The 16332-nt window shown below is 35.4% G+C and overlaps 5 protein-coding genes across 6 annotated transcripts; 3 read left to right on the top strand and 2 right to left on the bottom strand.

Annotated features, from left to right (window-relative positions):
• The first annotated feature begins 4634 nt into the window (after positions 1-4634).
• On the top strand, positions 4635-6937 carry LOC110372329 (uroporphyrinogen decarboxylase). Its single transcript, XM_021328951.3, has 7 exons — positions 4635-4842; positions 4926-5213; positions 5437-5595; positions 5741-5884; positions 6120-6275; positions 6404-6571; positions 6648-6937. Exons 1-7 carry the CDS (start codon positions 4642-4644, stop codon positions 6789-6791), a joined length of 1260 nt encoding a protein of 419 aa, XP_021184626.2. The 5' UTR covers positions 4635-4641; the 3' UTR covers positions 6792-6937.
• Position 6938: 1 nt separating this feature from the next.
• Positions 6939-10594, bottom strand: LOC110372328 (COP9 signalosome complex subunit 3). Its single transcript, XM_021328950.3, has 9 exons — positions 10369-10594; positions 10146-10300; positions 9906-9999; positions 9487-9704; positions 8927-9124; positions 8542-8694; positions 8294-8425; positions 7784-7966; positions 6939-7067 (listed from the first exon to the last, which is right to left on the bottom strand). The coding sequence occupies exons 1-9, from the start codon at positions 10421-10423 to the stop codon at positions 6987-6989; spliced, it is 1269 nt and encodes a 422-aa protein (XP_021184625.2). The 5' UTR covers positions 10424-10594; the 3' UTR covers positions 6939-6986.
• Positions 10595-11043: 449 nt separating this feature from the next.
• On the top strand, positions 11044-11451 carry LOC110372284 (transmembrane protein 60). Its single transcript, XM_021328888.3, has one exon. The coding sequence runs from the start codon at positions 11044-11046 to the stop codon at positions 11449-11451; it is 408 nt and encodes a 135-aa protein (XP_021184563.1).
• Positions 11452-11648: 197 nt separating this feature from the next.
• Positions 11649-13011, top strand: LOC110372283 (uncharacterized). The gene is made up of 3 exons (XM_021328887.3): positions 11649-11864; positions 12129-12363; positions 12623-13011. The coding sequence occupies exons 1-3, from the start codon at positions 11649-11651 to the stop codon at positions 12841-12843; spliced, it is 672 nt and encodes a 223-aa protein (XP_021184562.2). The 3' UTR covers positions 12844-13011.
• A 27-nt stretch (positions 13012-13038) lies between these two features.
• On the bottom strand, positions 13039-16255 carry LOC110372281 (anaphase-promoting complex subunit 4). Of its 2 annotated transcripts, XM_064036506.1 has the most exons (7): positions 16046-16255; positions 15803-15974; positions 15536-15639; positions 15277-15459; positions 14633-15170; positions 14354-14553; positions 13039-14272 (listed from the first exon to the last, which is right to left on the bottom strand). In XM_064036506.1, the coding sequence occupies exons 2-7, from the start codon at positions 15909-15911 to the stop codon at positions 13058-13060; spliced, it is 2349 nt and encodes a 782-aa protein (XP_063892576.1). In that variant the 5' UTR covers positions 15912-15974; positions 16046-16255; the 3' UTR covers positions 13039-13057. The 2 variants fall into 2 exon arrangements, with proteins under 2 accessions (XP_063892576.1, XP_021184560.2); XM_021328885.3 differs by having other exon boundaries at positions 15803-16124.
• Positions 16256-16332: the final 77 nt, after the last annotated feature.

Raw genomic sequence — 16332 nt, 5'->3', positions numbered from 1 at the left:
GCATTGTATAACACTCCTTCAACAACTGGGCACCTCCTACTCCTACTAAAAGAGCACACGAAATAAATTAAATAATGCGGTTCAATTTCAACAGAATCCTTTGCAAAATAATATTGTCAGAAAATCAGCAAAATTGCAAATGATCTAATAGGCAATTTAGGTCACAGGTACCTAATATCAGCTTTTTTCAGACACATTTGCTAACTTATAAGACCATTAAGTGCGCACTTGAAAAATTCTTCAATCAATCAACAACACTCATGAATCGACATGCCAACAAGCTGACCTCAGAAATGAATGGTCAAAGGCGAGTTCTTTTATCAAAACATGGGATAGTCATGAGTCGGCAATTAAGCAGCAACCCTCACTGCACAATGCACATTTTGATTGGTGGCCAGCTGCCCGTAGCGGCGAAAAAACTGCTTTCTAAATTACTACTATCAACCGCGCTCGCATCTAGTGTACACCCGCCTTGCTTAAGATCATAATCGGCGTCCAAAACCATACTTCCGTATCAAATATACGTTGGCAAGGCGAAGAATTAACGAACTTTGTTTCAACCGTTTTTAAGTGGAAGCGAATTAGAATCTAACCAGAAAATGTAACCATTATCACTTCCTTGAGCCGCAGTTTGCTCATTATTGTTCGGCTCTTTTAATTTTAAATGCATATTTATCACTTCCTACATGTTGAATGGCAATGGTAATTCATAGGTAGGTACGAATGTTTCTACACGGCTCATAAGTAGGTATAGTAAAACCTTGATAGTTTATCCACCTATAGGTCAAGAAATCACCTCGTTTCTATTGTAAACACATCGTACTTTGCTCAATATCATAATACGAGTCTATCTACAAACTACAATTTAGTTTTAGATAAAAGCTGCGAGTGAGTCGTCGGCGTCGTTGCAGCGAAGCTCGAGATAAGGAACTGTTTACACTGCTTGAGTCAATGTCCTCCTCCTGTGCACACACAAGGAAAACCTTGGAGTAGACCGAAGTCTTCCGCGTTTACAGCGAACGTTTGAGGGCGTTGATCTATCATTGCCATTGATCGAACATTAATCGCGGTGTGCTGCTTTTATAAATACGCAATTACTATTACAATTACAAATGGTCGTGCTATATAAATACCTGACATTAGGTCGCTACAAACAATGCGACTATCGGCGATTATGCTGATAAAGGCCGCCGTAGACAGGACCATTTGGGTAATGTTAATGGATTCATATTAAAGGGAATACACGTGTGGTCGTACCTTCAAGTTATGAACTTTTATTAGTGATTTGGTATTGATCAGATTTCGTAAAAGGAACCCATGAATGCCTGTTAATATATAAAGTCCAGCTAAAAAGATGTATCAAGTCGACTCCATCGTAGAGCGGTGTCTATGTTCCCATGCGCCCCTAGCGACTGACTCGTAAATAAATTGAGCCTGCATTAGTGGCAATTGTTCGCTATTGCTGCCGCCGACGCTGAATGCACCTTCCTCGCCATGTAAACGTCACTACAAGTTATGCTCGAATACAATTGGAACACGTCATCATTTAGTATCATATCAAAAGCTGTAGGTAGGTATGAGACCCTAACTCTGAAAACGTGGACTATTTGAATGTGCTGAAAACCATCTGACTTGGACTGATCATTATAGATGTTTAAAGTACCTAGACTTTCTGACCCTCCTGGGGAGGGTCTTTTAGTAGAGAAAAGCCAAACTTATAGCTAGTTCTGTGCGGAATGCATCATCGTAATTCCACTCTAACTTCAAGATACTGAATCTAAGAAACCGCTAGACTGTACCAAACAACTGTACTTTTATAATGCACACCGTATTAATTAACGTAAGAGATGCAAAGATTGGCATTAATTATAAAACAGTAATAGAGTATATTGTGTATATTAGCGTGCTGTTTCTAGATAAGCACTAACGTCTACACTCAAGTTCTTAAGGTGCAGACCACACTATCTCACGAACTTAATCAATTCACTGCTCGTTATTTATTTGCATATTTGGATTTGACGATCCTTTCAAGACGTTCACTCAAAGTGTAAATAAGTAAGTATAAATGAAAGTGCCAGGGACCAAACTTTTGCGTGTTTAAAATCTCGGACATTAAAACGCAATGCGCCAACGCTATTCGTAGATTCAAGTTAGGAATAGCTATGACGTTAAACAAAAGATTAGGTATAAAAAAGGAACGATTACAAAAAAATTGCATCAAAAATGATTTGAACCTACACCTGACAAAAATGTCGGAGTCATTGTTTATTATAACGTTTCCAATCTTTTCTAAAGCCCCCACTGAGCCCAATGAACTTAAACAAAATGATAGACCGTTGCAAAAAAAAGGCATTCGTCGGAAAGAAATCGCAGATACACTGGCCATTAACTTTTTTAGATATTAAAAAAACATTTTAGATATAACGGGACCGGCTAAATTATTGCGTATAATCTTCTGCCTTTGTTTTTTACTGAAAGTGCTAAAAAAAGTTTGGTTCCCACACTATTTCATGATTTGACTTTGGAGTGGTTTTTGCCGAGTGCCTAATTATGTACTTATTATCTTTGTGCTACCTTAACTGGCAACCAGTTGCTCAAGGAGATGCCTACATTTGACGGAACAAAGCTGCCGAAGGAGCTTCAACTTCTTACAAATTCCCTTGTTGGGTAACTTAATGTATGATTAACTACATATTGAGGTATCTAACCATTTATATCCGCAATATTGTAATGACGAGGAAGTCTACTTGGACTTATAGTCCCAAAATTAAAACCATCTCAGTTGCGATCGTCTCTCCTCGTCATTTTTTCGCTAGATCCTGGGTCGTCGAGTCATCCAAGCCAGAGCACTTTGTCTAGTCATAAATAGTGCTCTTCAGGTTTTCTGGTTACGGTGGCTACATACTTTATGTTACAGGGCCATACCATTTGACATGCTTCTCTAATACCTATATTTATCTTTTTATTTCTACAGATTTACCTGTCCAATGTCCATCCAGTCTGTCGGCAATAAAAAATCATAACATGAATGACGTTAAAAAAATCATAGGTAGTCGTTACACGCAAATTAAAATAAATATTATTATTTATGCATAGAATCCCGCGATCCCACGGCGTTGCACAAAGAATGCACAAGTCACAGCACCTGTGTCCCTGCTGTATCAAAAGGACACACGGAATATAAAAAGATAACAAGTGCCATTCAAATAAAAAAAAGTCAAAAGCCAAACTTGTATGAATTCGAAAGAAATAAAATTTGATAGAGCACTTAATAACGAGAATATTGACAGGTCTTATTACACTGTAATAGTATGAAGGGTAAGAAGTATCATGCGAAGCTAGTGAACCCATTTTATTTTCAGTATTGTAGAATATTTAAGCAGTAAACGATCAATATGAAAAGCTCGCAGCTCATTTCACTAGCACTGACATGATAAACCCAGATCAAATGGGTTTAAACATCATGTAGGTAAGTAACTTAGTTACTTTACTAATTCATTTAAACCTACTTATTTGTTCTTATCCATAAATACCTTAATCATGATTTTCAATATGCATATAGGTAGATACCCGTAGCTACATCTACTTACGCATAGAAACATAAACCGGAATGTAAGGTTTCGACCGTCCTTTTAAAATCGAGACGTGTCCCTTTTATGTTAGGCGAATAAAGTTTATTGGGAAAGTGGGATAAAGGTTTGATACAAAAAATCTCTTTTGTAAAAGGTCGCCTGTGTCGCTTCACAAAAACTATTGCGTTATCGTAGGCCTCCGCTCATTTGTATTTTTTTTCATTTTGATAGAAGTGTGAGGGGCAGGTAGATGAGTAAACTCGCGAACACTGTATAGGTATTTTCTATAGCAACAGGACCGCAACTTATGTTTATATTTGATCAACCACGTTGATGAAAAAAATATTTTTTCTTTTGAATTAAATTAATCGAGTTGGTAAGTACCTAATTTTTTTCAGAATTTACCAAACATTTTGTGGTAAGCAGTTAATGGGTAAAGTGAGAAAATCCCATGTTCGTATCAGGTACATCAAAGGCCATATTTCCACATAGTATGCATCATGCCTACCTGATGATCGAAGATAATTTAAACTAATAAATAAAACTAATAATAAATAAACTAATCAAAAAATAAAGAGACAAAGAGGATATTTTTTCCTTCGAAACTAGATAGGCAGGTACAGAAGTGATTTGAAAAAATCTTTCATTATTTGGAAGGTACACTATAACCGGCCAACAGAAGCTTTATTTTATCCGGGAACAGGAAGAAGTTTCCCCAGGACTTGGGTGAAACCGCCAGAATCAGCTCGTTCGTTGTTATTACAAAAATGCAGTTTTAATACAATTAATAAGGGCGCCATCTATAGGCATATTGGGTGTTCTCGTCACCTAGATGCCGTGTGTAACGCAAATATCAAAATACATATTATTAGAAAGTATTCAGAAAAAACACTTTTGATTCCAACATTTTTCACAGAAACATTGGGTACAGCCACTTGATTGTGTTACTTAGTCTGTTCTTTGATGTTCTTACTAAAACCGGTTAAATTACTAAAATCGCCTATTGTACAACTTCATACGACACTCACTGAATCAACTGAAACTGTCAAATCATTCATTGTCATTTGTCATGTCATTGAATTACAAAATATCAAATTATTTCAGTTTTTCGTTTCTTGTGTGTGGTATTCTGCTCGTTGTTCATTTCGCTCAAGAAAAGAAAGTTACTTGTAAATTAATAACTTCTACGAGACTAGAGAAGAAATTATCTGTGACAGAAAGAAATCCTATTACCGAAATAATGGAAGCGAATCCTGAATACATAGCAAAGGTAGCAAGTTTTCGTAATAATATTCATGTAATTTATGTAAACCATTTTCTGGAGTACCATACCTACTTAATAAAAATCAATAGAATTTTCCAGAACTGAAAAATGACAGACTGCTTCGTGCTGCACTCGGTAAAGAAGTAGATAAAGTGCCGGTATGGGTAATGCGGCAGGCCGGCAGGTATCTGCCAGAATTCCAGGAAGTTAGAGCAAAACACGACTTCTTCACAGTCTGCAGAACACCTGAATTAGCATGTGAAGTTACATTGCAGCCTCTGAGAAGATACCCACACCTTGATGCTTCAATTATATTCAGTGACATTCTTGTTATTCCTCAAGCACTTGGCATGACTGTGGAAATGCACCCTGGAGTTGTAAGTACTCAAGTCTATAAATACCTTTATTTAAGACCATTATACTCTTTATCATCGTAACAATAATATCACCCAAGAAACAACAACCACTGATCGTAAACCTTATAGCTTATACATTTCTGAAGATAATAATACTAGCCGGTTCATAACAGTTTCTCTATTCCGAAGCAGAAATTGTATTTGAATACTGAATATATTACTAACTTATCTATGTATTTTCCAGGGCCCTGTATTCCCGACCCCACTGCAAGACCCATCAGAAATAGATAACTTGCAAGAAGACGGCGCTGTCGGAAGACTCGCCTATGTAGGTAAAGCCATCACATTGACAAGACATAGAATTGAAGGCAAGGTACCCTTGATCGGCTTCACTGGTGCACCAGTAAGTACAACAAATACAAATCAGTCATTACTTGCATATTGAAATATCACAAGTCATCATTACATTGACAATAAAAAATAACTTTTTAATAGATAAACAATAAAAACAGGAAAAAACTCAATTACTTATAAAATTTCAATTCCAGTTCACATTAATGGGATACATGATTGAAGGTGGCGGCAGTAAAACTATGTCAAAGACTAAGGAATGGCTCGAGAAGTACCCAAAGGATGTTCACAAGCTGCTTAGGCTATTGACCAAAGTCATTATAGACTATTTACTCATGCAGGTAATGTTAAACATTATTGAACGTTGTGAGTTTATATTATCAACATCAGAATTTGGTTTTGGAATAAGAATTTATTACAAGTTTCAATAAAAATGACCTATCTGATAAGAAGGTTATAGTATCTCTGGTTATTATTTTTTCTAACAACTGTCTCAAAAACTCAAGGTTAATATTTATTCAGACTGTAATAAAATATTATTTGTTCAATTGTTAATTTATCAATTATAATGTACAGGTGGAAAGCGGGGCACAATTGCTGCAAGTTTTTGAGTCAAGCGCTGACCACTTGAATAGGGAACAATTTATTGAGTTCTCTGCGCCGTATCTAAAAGACATTAGAACTGGTGTTAGGAATGGCATTAGTGACAAAAAACTGGAGCAAGTTCCCATGGTAAGCGGCATAAAATTGAAAAACATATCAAGTAATGTTACACTTAAAAAAAAGAGTACATTTATTTTGAACAATGTCAATTTACAACTTCAATCATTTAATTAACTGGTGTGCATTTATTTTTCCAGACTGTATTTGCAAAAGGAGCAGGGCCCTACCTTGATGTTCAGACTGATTTAGGATATGAAACTATTGGATTAGACTGGACTGTAGATCCAAAGGAAGCCAGAAAGATTGTGGGAAATGATATTACATTACAGGGTAACTTAGACCCACAAGATCTGTATAAGACACCAGTAAGTACTCCTACAGTGGCTTTTCGCTCTATTCTGATTATGAAGCCAAAATGTTAACATTTTTATTTTGTTTTAGGAGGAGGTCAGAAATATGACAATTGAAATGGTCCAGGCTTTCGGCAAAAAACGGTACATCGCCAATTTGGGACATGGAATAACACCACAGACACCATTGGAAAGCATGAAAGCTTTCACAGAGGGTGTTCATGAGGCTCTGTAAATATTTTGTTATTGTTATCAATTTGCATTTATTTTTTGTTACATGGTGTAACTGTATTGTAAGAAAACCTTATATATTCATTGATCATTGTTACTATTTGTTTAAAAAGTGGGTTAAGGATAATATATAGAAGAGAAACTGCAAAACTGTGTTTTAATTACGTACTATTATAATAAAAAATGAGTATCTATAAGATTACATTGAATAAGTAGTCTTGGAGTTCTGGCTGGTAGCTGGTATATCTTCATCGTGGCTCCCGACAGATTTCTTGACATACTGAAAAATGCAATAATAGTTTCATGAATTCTCATTCACAATTTCGTCATCTCACTTATTTACATGTTCATGTCTAAAATGGGCAACTGATGAAACAGGATATAATCGATTGTAACGTGTACTGTATTGCAATTTGCGGATTCGAAACTGGCGCGGCTTGGCGCGGCTTTGCACGTCTGGCGTTAGACGGAGGTGTGGGGAAATCGATAATCGTTGCAGTTTGACATGCAACCGCCCAGTCCCCTTGCGATGATTGATGCGAGTAGACAAACACGAAAATGGACCGGCACATTTGTTACAACGTAATCATTGGCACTTTTGGTCCGATAAATAAAAGTCTTCAAGCTACGCGGATAATTTAATTAGTTTAAATAATTACTTATAGGAAATTAGATATCACCAAAAGTGCTTTCGAAACTAATATTACGTATTGGTAATATCTTATAATTTTAATTAGATAATGTGCCAGGTCTATCTTCGGTAAATAATGGTCTATAACATTTTGACATCAGTTGATTTCGGAGGCCGGTTCTTTGTGTACTGCATAATCAAAGAAAATATTAAGATGATCAGTTTTACAAACAGGAGCAAAGTACCAAATCGATCTTTAGAAAATATACTTAATAAAAAAACCTTAAAAATACACTATACATTAATCATATAAGCAATGGACATTATAAAAATTTGCGTGAACTTGTACATGAACTGAAACCTACCTGGGGATTGACTTGTATCTGCTCATCCATCTCTTGGATGTACTGGTGCAGTTTGGTGCAAGCGGCCATTTGTTGTTCTAACACGCACAATGTTTCAGGAGATGCGTACTTTTCAGGACTGTCCAGGAAGACCACCATGCCATCCTTTTGATTGATCATTGCGTATATTTCGCCTTCCTCTATCTGTGTAGACAAAAGCATGTATTATTTTGACCTATACTTATATATAGATAAAAGAGCTAAAATTTTTGAGGTTTTAATGGGGCTTAATCTCTGGATCTTCTATAATACTAATTTTGTAAATTCTCGCAGCATTAGAAAGCCCTCATTATTTGAGTGCGATAGGCTTTTTTTTCCGCGCATGGAAAATACGGAACTATTTACCACACAGAAACGCGGGTAAAGCTTCAGAAAACTACTAATTCAACTTCCATATTGCAGCCTGATTATAACTTTTTTTTATATAGTTTTTGCCACCATAACATGATTACAAAGCAAACTATAACTTACCATATTTAGTATGTAACTTTCAGCCTGTGATGGGCCCGCCAGCTGCACTCGAGCAGCTACGTCACTTAATGACAGTGTTAAAAATGTCTTTGTCAGCCTTTGAATGTTCTTTTTGTACATTGAACTTAACACCTGTAAGTATAAAGAAAAAACTTTGTAGGAGCTCTAATTAAAATACATAAAATATTTCTTCATATAATGAAAATATTAATTAATTTTTCAGATCAATTTTTGTGCAGTTTACTTACTTGATTGACTAGTCCCATATTTTTGTCTCTAACAAAAGTCTCACGATGCTTGATAGCTGCATGTTGGGAGGTAGCTAACTCATGGTAAGCCACTGACAAGGGCTTCAGAAAGCGGCAGACAACTTGTGAAGTATATTTTGGCATGGGCAATATCTGGAGAGAAAGAAATTAAACATTAGTGTAAAGGTATGTAATTTGAATTTTAATAGCAAAAAAAAATACATGAAAATAAAGAGATAAGATATTACTGGCAAAGATATAAATAACCTGCAATTTGTTATCAGACTGCTAAAATTAAAACTGAAATATTATTAAATTAGCAGTACCCTAAACTGGACCATTTTGCAAAGATTCCATTAGTAAAATAAATATTGAGTAAACATACCTTTCCATGTAAAATAAATGACACCAATATGTATTTCTTATAAGCTTCTAACATGATATGTGACACCACCATGGCGGGTACGGTTACAACCACTTCAAAGAAGTATAAGGCTCTGTCATAGTTCTTCATGGCTGTGTAGATCATACCTCCATAGTAATAGTAAAGCAGGAAGTGCTTCGAGTCATTATTACCACCAAGCTGGAACAAAATATTGTAACAACCATTTATGTATTTAAGATAAATCAATTTTTTTTAAGTCAATTCATGTATTTACAATGCAGATTTTATAGCTTATTTTGATTATCCATTGAATGGGGTATAATCATCGGCAAGGATATTTAGCCCTGACCTTCACCTGCACAGAAGTGATTTATTGCCATAAGTGTATGGTGCGCAAAGCAATCCCCACTCTTCCGCCGAGAGCTCATTATCTGTGCCGATAACTATAGAATGACATAACCATAGTGACCAGTCACCATTAGGGATCAAGTTGATCTGCATAAAAGGGCACAGATTATGCTAAAGACAGAATAGTCTGTCAGAATTTAAAGTTTGATTACCTCAGGTCCAATTCCTGTGACATCTGTATCCAAGAACTCTAGAGCAGGTTTCATGCATTTTGATAGTAAGCAGAGCTGGCACAAGTCTGCATGGATAGAAGTAAGTTGTGAATCAAAGAGCTGAATCTTCCTGATAGCTTTCTTCAGAATCTCTATGCCTCTGGTTGGTTGCTTTATTTCTACTAAGTAGAGTGTTAAAAGGTGACACAACTCTGCATCTGCAAAAAAGGATAATGTTGATGTTACAATGAGAATAAAATATCTGCACTTTTTATGCTCAATTAAATAAACTTTACTTAGTTAAATATACTAAATGCAGCATTGAACATATTGGAGCAATTGAATGGATATCAAACATAAATACATAAACAAAAGCTATTAGGTATCAAAATAACAACTTTGTATTGAATAATACATACACAATTCAGGTGAGAACCGCACTTGTTCACCATTGCAATTAGTGAGAAAATCATGGATCTGTTTGAACATTGTAGACTTGTCTACATCGCCACCCTAAAATGAAAAAAAAAACATCCATAAAACAAATCAATATGCACAGTGTTTAAAACAACTGAAATGAAGTTGTCTTAAGATTTTAAGATCCATTAAAGAAAACAGTGGTTATAGGCTGAAAGTTTGTAACATTTTAGGAACTATACCTGTGCTAGGGAGAATTTAGCAACTAGGACAGCGAGGACACCTAAAGAATGCTGCTGAATATCAAGTGTTTCCAACACTGTGGACAGGTGTGCACTGTTACGCTGCAGGACCTCGTCAGACTTGCCAATAACCTCACACAACTCACGAAACGACCCTGTAACATACATTAATTCATTAAAATAATGCAAAGAGCCAAGCAAAAGGCCCAAGTAGATTACTTACCTGAAGCCGACATGGTCCTCACATTGTCCACAAATTGTTCTAAAGGCGAAGCCATCTTATTCAAAGAACGCAAACTAATCGAATAAAACGATATTAAGTTTTGTATTCGTAATGTTAATTTATATGTATCAGATATTTATATTGGTGCAGGTGTCTTTCAAAATAATGAAAAATACACCGCAACAGTGGGCAAAATAATTTTGACACTTAATTTTAATTGTCAATGTCACTTTACTTCATCTGTGATAGAGATGAGGTAGTTTAAAATCGACTACGACTATTGATAAACAAAACATGCAAAATACTGGGTTGGACCACTAAAATATAAAATTGATCGCCATTGATTGACCAAGAAGAAGAAGTTCAACTGTGCCTGAATTTGCACGCGTTAACAGCTAAATATACATCATAATTTAGAAATCCAACTACAGTTATGATAACTGTAATTAAATAGTAATTTGAACATGAGTGCAGTATACTAATATTTTATTCCCTCTATAAAAAAAAGTAAAAATGTCAAAAGTTGACATGACAATGACTGACATTATTTATTTGACATGACAGTTTGCCAGTGGAGTGGTCATCGAACTGTTGATTTGTGTCGCTTTCTTTCAGTATTTTTGCCCTTAAATAGCAAATCTATTTTTAGTTTAGACTGATTCAAAACATAAAATAATGGCAATTTTACATAGGGCCCTGTTTACTTGGTTTATTTTCCTAGTCTTTTTAATACTACTATGCCTACGTTTAGAATCTCGGACTCACTGGAATTGGTTTATTGTTTTCATACCTATGTGGGTTTACGATAGTATTTTACTGATTTACGTATTATTTCATATGATCTCACACTGTAGGAATGGTATAGAACGATTCAGAGGAACTATTAATAAAAACGTATGGTATATAGCTGCAATAGGCTTGAAAATGGCAGCACAAATAATAATATGCATCAAATTGGAGTACACCAGAGTGAATTTACCAATATACGTCGTCATGACTCCTATATGGATGTTACTGCCTGTTCTCTGTGTAGAAGTATTTATGCATTTAATAAAGCATTCAAGTGGTAGTAGTAGATACTAAAATGTACCTATTTTGGACTATAATAAACTCAACTGAAGGTGAAGCATGTGACAAGGTGTGGTGTAGATAATTTTAAACTTGGCACACATTCATTGAGACTGAGTATGTTTGCACATGTCAAATCATTTGTGCCGGTGTTAGATATTTGGTGATATAACAATTTTGCTGAAGGTTTTACTGGAAATATAATTTTCAAGATGCTTTCCTTGGGTGATAGAGTCCCTGAGATCAAACAGTTGACTGTGACAAAAGTGCCGGCCGGTAGTACAGCTGTATTGAATTGTCACAGCAATGATATGGACCACAATTTCATGTTTTGGCTGTTCAATGGTACTGATGTGATCGGCCCTGGTAACGTGTATAATGAACAGAAATATAAATACGAGGTGCTCTCTGGAAAACTTCATATTCATGTAAGTAGAAACATCAGGGAATATTCAAGGTCAAGAAATGTCATTGGTTAAATTTAGAAGTTTGATGTTATTTTATTTTCAAACAAACTTATCACATAAATTCCTCTTTTTTTTCTGCTTTTGAATTGATTTTATCAGATTCCCCATTTATTTTACTGTGATTGCACATCTCTGTTGAATTCCATGGTTCTTTTTTTGAAATCCAATACTCCACCAAGTGTTCTATTTGTAAGGTTGTTCAGTTATTTCAATGTATGTTTTCAGGATGTATCTGCAAGGGAATCTGGTAACTACCATTGCATATCAAAGAAACTGAACGGAGCAGGCTACACAGTGGGACAAGTGGATATGATAGTCACTGGCTCAGCATTTACTTCAATAGATGCTGTGAAAGTGGTAGCTATTGTGCTGTCTATCATTGTGATCATTGGCTGTGCAGTGCTCTATTATAACTTGAGGAAGGACTGGAAAAGATATGAAGGCAGGGCAGTTATACCAGGTGGGCTATGAATTCTCTAATTTTATTTGAGATTGACATAGTCTTCTTCTATACTCCTCTAGCTCACTATATCATCCCACAAGAAACATTAATTTCAGCATCATTTCTTTTATCATATATTATAGATATATTGTAGAGACACATCATATACTCAATACAGATGCATCTAGAATTTAATGTACTACACATTCTGTGATCTGTTAGGTCTTATAGGCAAGGTTGTTTATATAAATTCTGATTATATATTAATTGTTTACAGTGGATGAAGTTGAGGATGATGAAGGAGATGGAGATGAGATATACAACCGCACCACCACCCCAGCTCAGGCAAGGCAACTGAGCCAACCAGCCCCGGGCCCCAGTAGGAACCAATCATCTGAACATCTCTTATATGGAATAGACAATCAGGGATTAGACACAGATTTCAATTCAGTCTTCGAAAATATACAAATAAAGTCACCACAAGCAAGTCTGATTTAACATAGCAAACTACAATATTTGTGATAAACTAATCAGTAGTAATAGTATAGAAAATATGCAATATAAGAGTTTAATATTCTCTGTAAGGAAATTCTCATTTGTAAATATTTAAGATGTAATCTAGTAGTAAGATTATACTGTTAAATAAAATGTTTTTATTTTAGTTTATGTTGGAATTTTATTCAGTGGTAGTAAAATACTAATTATAATGTTCTTAGAAGGTAACATCAGCAGCTGCTGATGTGTTTTGTTTTTCAGATGTGGATTGATCATTAGTGCTCTGAGATTGAGTTGTTGTATCCAGAGTCTCATCTTCCTCGTCATCTCCATCAATCTCCATTTCAAAAACGCGTACTTTTCTGAGACTTTTGGACAATACCACTGCCACCTTACGACCTCCTGAAACAGCTATTCGGTATCCATCCATTTTATCTAAAACCTTGAAAACTCCAGGTTCTATCAAAGGTGAAATATTCTTTTTGTTCACTTTCTCATTGAACAAAAACATTTTTGGTTTCAAACTGCATTCAGTAGCATTTATTTGAATAATTCCTACTGGTACTTGGATAAATATAGAACTTTCTTCCATACGAGGATGTTGTGTCAAGACAGATAAGTATTCAGAAGAATAGAATTGTAAATCCAGTACAGGAATCATCTCATCATTTGGTTTCTTATCACCTAATATGATAGTTGAAAAACTATATTTCATTGCTGTCACTGAGCCTGGCTTTTCCTTAATTTTTACAGTCATATAATGTATACCATCTTCTAGATTTGTAGAATCTGTGAATGCCATCATGAAACTGTTTTCAGAACCATAGAAAGCTTGACATATCCTCAAATTTTCCATCAACTTCCCATTTGATTTGTCTTCATAACATTTTATGTTATATATTGCAGAAAAATATTTACTAGTTTCTTTTTTGGAAACATCAAACACCTGGCTTATTGCATTTTTCAAATGCTTTTGCTGTTGTACAAGAGAGAACTTCTTGAACTCTGCTAGAGAAAATATTGTGTCATTGTCCTTTAGTAGACATGCATTATCTTTGAGGAATTTATGCCATGGATTGTCATCATCATCAGGTAATATGGTCAGCTCTTGGTCTTCCAAATATTGTCCCAGCCTCTCCAAGTTGAATTTGACAGGTTTTTCTGGTAAACCTTCACCACTATCAACTTGTACATTATCAAAGTTATATAGAAATTCAGCAATGTGGCCAAGTTCCTGTTGCGTGATTTTCACTATTTCAGTAGAAGTTTGTTCTCCAAGTAATCGGACTATGACAACAAACAGCCATCTGAAAAATGCTTTGTAATTGCGCATTGAAGTATCAATGACCTGTTGTAATTCTAGACATTTGTTGAGGAAAGCACAACAGGCTCTTATTGCTTCAGTCACTGTGTTTTCTTCTATACCCAGAACCTGAAAAGGTCATAATTATTGTAGTGCCAAAATAATATTTTAGGATAGAAGAAATAGTATAAGGCAGTGCCATGTTCTTACCTTATACCTATCTGGTATCCTTGTCAATCCCCTCAGTTCAGAGAGGTAATAAGTCAGACTTTGTCCAACAATGTTAAGTTGCTTGAGAACCAATTTCTGTATGGTTGAGTAGCTCAACTCAATGGAATTACCAAACTTTTTCAAATCATTTACAGTCAGTTTCTGCAGCAGGCATAGTTCTAACTCATCTGACGGGGTTCCTATAAAAGTACAATGTTAATGTTTATGCTTTCATTACAGTACTCTATTACTTTTCAATATTTGGCTTAAATTACAAACCTAACATGAGTAGCTCCAACAAATCAGCTGAAACCCCGCCCTCAGGGACTGATGCAGCATACTCAGCCATTTTAGTATCCATTTCTAGTAAAATATGCTCCCAAGATTCAGTAATAGAGATCATAGTCTGGTCTAAGTAAGAAGTTAATCTCACAATTTCACTGTGCTTCTTAGCTACAATATACATCTCTTCAGCAAATGCTGATAACACACTTGTGTTTACAAGTGACATCAGGAGATTATTGGTTACTCTATCAATATAGAGAACTTGCATCAAACTAAAGTCATCAGACATACAGATATCAAGTACTTTGTACTCTCCAAACTCATCTTTAGTAACTTGAGCAAGATGTATTGTGCCATAAGGATATCTTCCAAATATATTCATGTAAATATACCCAGTTCCATAACCCACCATTAACATATTTAATTGGTTTGGGGCTTGAACTTCTTTGAAATCTTTCATATTTTCATCAGATCCTTGACTTTTGTATTCACCAGTAGAAGGTAAGTTTTGCAAAAATATTGAAGCATCATCCTGAAAGTCAAGTAAACAACAGTTACTATTAAAGATAAGGCAATTCCTGAATATCATGATTCTATATAATATCATGATCATGGTTCTATGACTAATAAATACATACATATACATTGGGGTCTATGGCACTTTCCAGTGTGTCAGCTCTAACTGCCCACGTAATGCATGTGATACCAAACTGTTTTGAGTTATCAAATTCATCCGTGAGGTCTTCATACTTGTCCACTATTTCCTTATCTTCTATATCCACAATGTATACTACCCCTGAACTGTATCCAATGGCCAATGCCTGTAAAAGATAAAATAAGTGGCATTTAAAGCAAGCAAAATACCTTTTAGTATTTATATAAAAATCTATGGGGTACCTTCCCATCTGGCCTCCAAGCCATTGCTTGAACAGTTACATTCTCTTTAGGAGGTGGCAAGTTCCAAACTTTTTGCCAGTGCAGTCTGTGTATCTGGACTTCACCTAAAAAGTACATGAATTCAAAACAAATAATTAGTCCCTTTTGTTTGGTTAGGTTCAATTGTTTTCAAAATTAGGAAATAGTGAAAAAGATTTTAAGTGTGACTGCGACACATGCAGGGGCAGAATCACTATTTACGTCTTAGAAAGTGTTTATTGTTTCTACCTTTAAAATTGCTTAGAGCTAGAAGATCGAGCCGGTTGCTCCAAACCATCAAGTCAACTTTGTAGGCAACATGCCTTTCTCCAACTTGACGCATTCCACAATGATACATATTGTTCGTTTTAATGTATGACCTTCTGGAGAATTAGTTGAAATAAATGTCTCAGGATTTTCCCTGAAATTTTAAATCCGTAATGGTAATACACATAACGTTACAGCTTTATTTTCAAAACATTATCAATGTACTTGACAGTTGTGCTTCTATGACATTGACAAATTGAAATTCACAGATCTATCCTGCCCGTAGATTATACAATTATTCTTGTCACAGTAGGAACTCCCTCCTTCGAACCTCCACGTCCACAGCTGCTAAAATTCTTGAGCTGTATCTACAGTTCTCTCGAAGTTCCTCAGAGAGTATTCAGACAAATAAATTATTTGGATGAATGTTTTTGTCCATCGTTAGTATACTCCACACCACTCGAACATTCTCAGACGAAGTTCTAGTTGACAGCTATGACAGAAGACGATAA

Source organism: Helicoverpa armigera, chromosome 10 (genome assembly GCF_030705265.1).
Source record: "Helicoverpa armigera isolate CAAS_96S chromosome 10, ASM3070526v1, whole genome shotgun sequence".
Lineage (NCBI taxonomy): Eukaryota > Metazoa > Arthropoda > Insecta > Lepidoptera > Noctuidae > Helicoverpa > Helicoverpa armigera.
Note: the sequence above shows the minus strand (reverse complement) of the source record. Positions and strands in the feature narration are given on the sequence as shown.

What these genes read in the sequence shown, in the direction of transcription:
- LOC110372329 (XM_021328951.3), top strand. Translation starts at nt 4,642, where the DNA reads ATGTCATTGAATTACAAAATATCAAATTATTTCAGTTTTTCGTTTCTT. An exon ending in TCGGCTTCACTGGTGCACCA is followed by an intron (nt 5,596 to 5,740) that starts GTAAGTACAACA and finishes TTTCAATTCCAG; the next exon opens with TTCACATTAATGGGATACAT. An exon ending in AACTGGAGCAAGTTCCCATG is followed by an intron (nt 6,276 to 6,403) that starts GTAAGCGGCATA and finishes TTATTTTTCCAG; the next exon opens with ACTGTATTTGCAAAAGGAGC.
- LOC110372328 (XM_021328950.3), bottom strand. Translation starts at nt 10,423, where the DNA reads ATGGCTTCGCCTTTAGAACAATTTGTGGACAATGTGAGGACCATGTCG. An exon ending in TCACAGGAATTGGACCTGAG is followed by an intron (nt 9,125 to 9,486) that starts GTAATCAAACTT and finishes ATTTTGTTCCAG; the next exon opens with CTTGGTGGTAATAATGACTC. An exon ending in ATATGGGACTAGTCAATCAA is followed by an intron (nt 8,426 to 8,541) that starts GTAAGTAAACTG and finishes TTATACTTACAG; the next exon opens with GTGTTAAGTTCAATGTACAA.
- LOC110372284 (XM_021328888.3), top strand. Translation starts at nt 11,044, where the DNA reads ATGGCAATTTTACATAGGGCCCTGTTTACTTGGTTTATTTTCCTAGTC.
- LOC110372283 (XM_021328887.3), top strand. Translation starts at nt 11,649, where the DNA reads ATGCTTTCCTTGGGTGATAGAGTCCCTGAGATCAAACAGTTGACTGTG. An exon ending in CTGGAAAACTTCATATTCAT is followed by an intron (nt 11,865 to 12,128) that starts GTAAGTAGAAAC and finishes GTATGTTTTCAG; the next exon opens with GATGTATCTGCAAGGGAATC. An exon ending in AGGCAGGGCAGTTATACCAG is followed by an intron (nt 12,364 to 12,622) that starts GTGGGCTATGAA and finishes AATTGTTTACAG; the next exon opens with TGGATGAAGTTGAGGATGAT.
- LOC110372281 (XM_064036506.1), bottom strand. Translation starts at nt 15,911, where the DNA reads ATGTATCATTGTGGAATGCGTCAAGTTGGAGAAAGGCATGTTGCCTAC. An exon ending in CCATAGACCCCAATGTATAT is followed by an intron (nt 15,171 to 15,276) that starts GTATGTATTTAT and finishes CTTGACTTTCAG; the next exon opens with GATGATGCTTCAATATTTTT. An exon ending in GTTGGAGCTACTCATGTTAG is followed by an intron (nt 14,554 to 14,632) that starts GTTTGTAATTTA and finishes GTACTTTTATAG; the next exon opens with GAACCCCGTCAGATGAGTTA.